The sequence below is a fragment of the Clupea harengus genome, chromosome 14, assembly GCF_900700415.2.
Source record: "Clupea harengus chromosome 14, Ch_v2.0.2, whole genome shotgun sequence".
NCBI lineage: Eukaryota > Metazoa > Chordata > Actinopteri > Clupeiformes > Clupeidae > Clupea > Clupea harengus.
Window position 1 is genome coordinate 2,437,676 of NC_045165.1, and position 5,000 is coordinate 2,442,675.

A 5,000-nucleotide genomic window follows, 5' to 3' on the forward strand; every position below is an offset into this window, starting at 1 on the left:
TGTGGGGTGGTCTGTGTCTCTCTCTCCCTCCCTCTCTCCCTCCCTCTCTCTCTCTCTCCCTCCCTCTGTCTTTGCCGCTCTGTAGGGTGGTCTGTGTCTCTCTCTCCCTCACTCCCTCCCTCCCTCTCTCTCTCTCCCTCCCTCTGTCTGTGCCGCTCTGTGGGGTGGTCTGTGTCTCTCTCTCCCTCTCTTCCTTCCCTCTCTCCCTCTCTCCTTCTCTCCCTCTGCATCTCCCTCCTTTCCTCTCTCCCTCCCTCTGTCTCGCCCTCTTTTCCCTCTCTTCTTTCTCTCCCTCCTTTCCTCTCTCCTCCTCTCCCTCTCTCCTTATCTTCTTCTCTCCCTCTCTCCCTCTCTCCTTCTCCCCCTCTCCCTCCCTCTGTCTCGCCCTCTTTTCCCTCTCTTCTTTCTCTCCCTCCTTTCCTCTCTCCTCCTCTCCCTCTCTCCTTATCTTCTTCTCTCCCTCTCTCCCTCTCTTCCTTCCTCTGTCTCTCCCTCCTTTCCTCTCTTCCTCCCTCCCTCTCTCCCTCTCTTCCTTCCTCTGTCTCTCTCTCCTTTCTTCTCTCCTTCTCTCTCTCTCACTCCCTCTCTCACATCCTGGAAGTTGTATTAGTAATTCCCTGCGGGCAGTAAGCCCAGAAGGCCACTCAGTGCCGATCTGCCGCCATGTGTCAGCATGAGGTGTGTGTGTGTGTGTGTGTGTGTGTGTGTGTGTGTGTGTGTGAGGACGCTCCGCTGCCACAGTGATGCGTCGCAGGGGAATCCCCTCCTGTTTTTGAATACATTTTTAATCGTTCCCTTTGATGCCGCTCGTGTCCACCTTAATTTGGAGTGACTGCTTAGCCCAGAAAAATCAAAGACTTTCACCGATGCGAAAAAGCTCCCCCCCCCCCACCCCACCCCCTTCTTTCCTGTACTTTGACATGTTTGTTTTATGTGAACATGGCCTATTTTAACAGTTTTGTTGTTGAAAGTCATTTGTAATTACTGACCTTATTGCTGTGGTACGCTCAGACCTCCCTGTACGCATTCAGGTGTCTTCTCTGTATTTTTAGCACCCACACACACACACACACAAACACACACAACACACAACACACTCACACACACACACACACACACACACACACACACACACACACACACACCCCCAAACACACACACACACACACACACACACACACCCAGAAGCAGAGGTGTGCTGTCGTTGTTGCTCCGCCGTGTTTTATTGATTTTATTTTTTTTGTTGTTGTTGTTTGTGTGTTTTTTTTCTCTTCTCTTCTCTCCGCCCCAGTGTGAACGCTGTGCAGCGCTCTTCAATGACAAGCCCTTCCGATCAGGTGATCAGCTGCAGGCCTACAACTGCCGCCCCTGCCAGTGCAACGGCCACGCCTCTTCCTGTCATTATGACGTCACGTTTGACCCCCACGCTTCGGAACACTTCCGGGGCGGAGGAGGAGTCTGTGACGACTGTCAACACAACACCACAGGTACTCACCGCACATGTCTTGGGCTTCATCTAAAAGCTCTAGACGAACCTTGATTTATTACTTAATCGGATTATTTCATCCATATCAGCTGTTATGTTTAACCTGCCTTTGCTAAATGACCTGTTGTATTTGGCAAATCGCCACATAGCAAAATCAGCTAAATTCACAAGTTCACATGCAACTCTCTGTCAGTGTGTTTACATGATGGTATAATTCGAATCTTTGCTTAGTCGGACTATGCTTTCTTTCGAGGGTAGGTGCTATTATCCCAATATACATGGCAGTGAATAAATCGAATCATTGGCCGAAAGCATGTCATATCCGATACGATAGGTGGCGCTGTTTTCATTACAACTAGTGGTGATACAGCCCTTTCCGCTTGACCTCTTCACCACTACCAATAACAACAACAGTTGATTGAGCATGAATCGCGTCTGTTCATCGGTCCAGAAATGCGTGTTGCCTCTTGGGTTGTTTGTTTGTTTGTTTGTTTGTTTCTGCCGGGCCGATGTGTTTATAAGTTACATTATTCAAAGGTGAAAGATAAAAGGCGAGAGAAACGCACGCACATTCACACACGCGCGCAAATAATGGGTTACAGCCTAAACGCATTGCCCTTCTGCCAGTTGCATCAAATTGTTTTAGTATTTCTTCGCTGTCGATTTCCAAATCTGTGTGAATATTCATGAGAGCAAGTCCAGTCAGTCTTTTCGTAGATAGATACAAGACCTTCAGGACGCAATGAATGTTTGGGTAGAAATTTGCCGAACTTTCCAGGGCTTGATAAAGTTCACTGCGTAACTCATTTAGCTGTTTCCAGCTCTGTATCTGCATCGTCAACGCTGGGCATTAGTTGTCTGTACTCCGATTTTATAGTTTCCCCATTTTAATAAATATGCGTTCATGATATATTTTTTTGCGTACGGCTGCATGCGCCACTGGAACTCTGTGCAATTAATACAATACATAATAGGCTAATTGATACAATATCTCCTCGTTTGAGTGTGGTTGTTTGAGTGCAATGGGAGTGTATGATCGATGTTATCTATAAAGGTATTTAGGTAAAGGTATTTACGGGAAAATATCTCGATCCACCTGTCACGTCTCTGTCTTTAGAGGGCAGCGCCAAATAACCGAACACAACTAAACTCACGCGTGCCTCGCGGCCACAATACCAAATTTCATCATATTTGATAGAATGAAGGACATATTAGTTGTGAATAGTATCACCGAGTTTGATAGGTATTGGTCAGGTAATAGCCGAGTGACAGCTGATTTGCTTTCTGATTTGACAGTACTTATTAGTGGTTTTTTTCAGCGCCAGATAACTGAACACAACTAAACTCACGCGTGCCTCGCGGGCACAATACCAAATTTCATCATATTTGATCAAATGAAGGACAAATTAGTTGTGAATAGTATCACCGAGTTTGACAGGTATTGGTCGGGGGAGACGGCCCAGTGTTCCGAAAGCCCGATATTCCGAAATCTCAATATTCCGAAAAATAGTCCCCCTGGCAAAATTTAGAAATATTTTAAGTGGCACAAAACACACACAGCATTTTGTTTGCACAGCAGAGCGGAGACGCTCACCGGGCTATCACGCATATAACTTTTCCTAGGCAATATTTGTTAACTTAGCCTACTCTGGTTTTGAATATGGGGTAGGCTACCACTCATGCGAAGGAAACCACCGGCAGATTGTCGCAGGACATTACGCAGATCTTGTCAAGCACTGACAAAGCATGCATCTGTTGGCAATCTGTTGCAAATGCATGTGTGTATAATAATATTCTGAATTCAAGTTAATGCTTGTGAAATAAAGGCATTTATATGTTTATGATTGTGTGATTCATTGGGATGTGCATGTGGGCAATAGTGGTTCACGTTGCTGTACTCACAATTTCGGAACAGCGTCGGAAAAATGGGCTTTCGGAACATTGCCATGGAACCTTGGTCAGGTAATAGCCGAGTGACAGCTGATTTGACAGTACTGCTGTTGTTTTAAGCAAATAAAATGTGGAACGTCCTTATACGTGTTTAAGGAGGGGTTGTAAAGGTGCTCATATCTTCGGACCTCTTCTGTTATGTTTGTTCATAATCAACAAGAATAAGCTTGTGAGACAGTCTGCAGGATATTCATAAAAAACCGTGTCATTAGTATGAACAGTTGAGACAACTTATCCCTCTTTCGTCTTCCGGGTCACGACCTGGCAGGGAGAGAGGGAGCATGCGCAAAGACGCAAAGTCCAGTTCCTTATCCAATTCACCGTTACATGCCGCAATAGTCGAACTATCAACTGGATCGGATCGAGTTATCCAGGGGTGTTAGTCCGACTATGTGCGGTCCGACTACGATCCGACTAAGGTGCTTACATGAAACGGATAATGCGATTTCAGTCCGACTAAGGCAGTTATTCGAATCCATGTAACCACGGTCACTGTGTGAGTGGAAATAACTATGTGGAACAGTAGCACCATGGTTAGAGTCATTTAAGAGTGGGAGAGGCAGCGGTCGCTCCCGTTGAAGAGCTGAAATAGAACACACACACAAGCATACACAAAAACACACACACACACACACACACACACACATTAGAGTGGAGGCAGCGGTGGCTCCTGGTGCATTAGAGTGGAGGCAGTGGTCGCTCCCGTTGAAGAGCTGAAATATTGCATTAGAGTGGAGGCAGCGGTGGCTCCTGGTGCATTAGAGTGGAGGCAGTGGTCGCTCCCGTTGAAGAGCTGAAATATTGCATTAGAGTGGAGGCAGATGGAGACGTAATGAAGGAGGCAAGGCCGCGCTAACAGGTTCACTGTTTCATATGTTCAGCATGAACACCGTGCCAGACGGGGACCAGAGGCCACATTAGAATGGACATCTCCAAAATGACCAAACTCTCATACGGGGACCTGTCTCTCTCATCTCTTCTCTTCTCTTTCTCTCTCTCTCTCTCTCTCTTTCATCTCTTCTCTTCTCTCTCTTCTCTCTCATCTCTTCTCTCTCTCTCTCTCTCTCTCTCATCTCTTCTCTTCTCTCTCTCTCTCTCTCTCTCTGTCTCTGCCATTGCTCCTGTATCTCTTTCCCGCTTCCTCTCTCTATCTTTCTATCTGTATCGCTCTCTCTTTCTCCTCCTCTCTCTCTCTCTCTCTCCCTCCCTCCCTTCAGTCGCTCTCACTCCTCTCTTTCCCCAGAGGCTCCATAGGTTTTAATTTGAAATTAAAGTCCCTCTAATGTGACTGAATCTTAATACATCAACATTGATCTTCCTCTTCCTCCTCCTCCTCCATCCCATAGGGAGGAACTGTGGGCAGTGCCAGCTGCTGTTCTACAGGGACGTGGGCGCCGTCACCACCGCAGCAGACATCTGCAGACCCTGTGGTTGCCATGCCGCCGGGACCCTCAACGGCAGTGTGGAGTGTGAGGAGGTACGGCAGAGCCTCTGCTCAGCACCGGTCACACACACACACACCACTGGTCTCACACACACACACCACCGGTCTCACACACACACA

At 47.2% G+C, this 5,000-nt stretch overlaps 1 protein-coding gene across 1 annotated transcript in view; it reads left to right on the top strand.

Annotated features, from left to right (window-relative positions):
- Positions 1-5,000, top strand: part of ush2a (Usher syndrome 2A (autosomal recessive, mild)) — a 108,178-nt gene that overhangs the window by 38,551 nt on the left and 64,627 nt on the right. The window contains exons 10-11 of the mRNA XM_042709800.1: positions 1,292-1,487; positions 4,783-4,913. Coding sequence (XP_042565734.1) covers positions 1,292-1,487; positions 4,783-4,913 — 327 coding nt within the window. The remainder of the gene's footprint in view (positions 1-1,291; positions 1,488-4,782; positions 4,914-5,000) is intronic.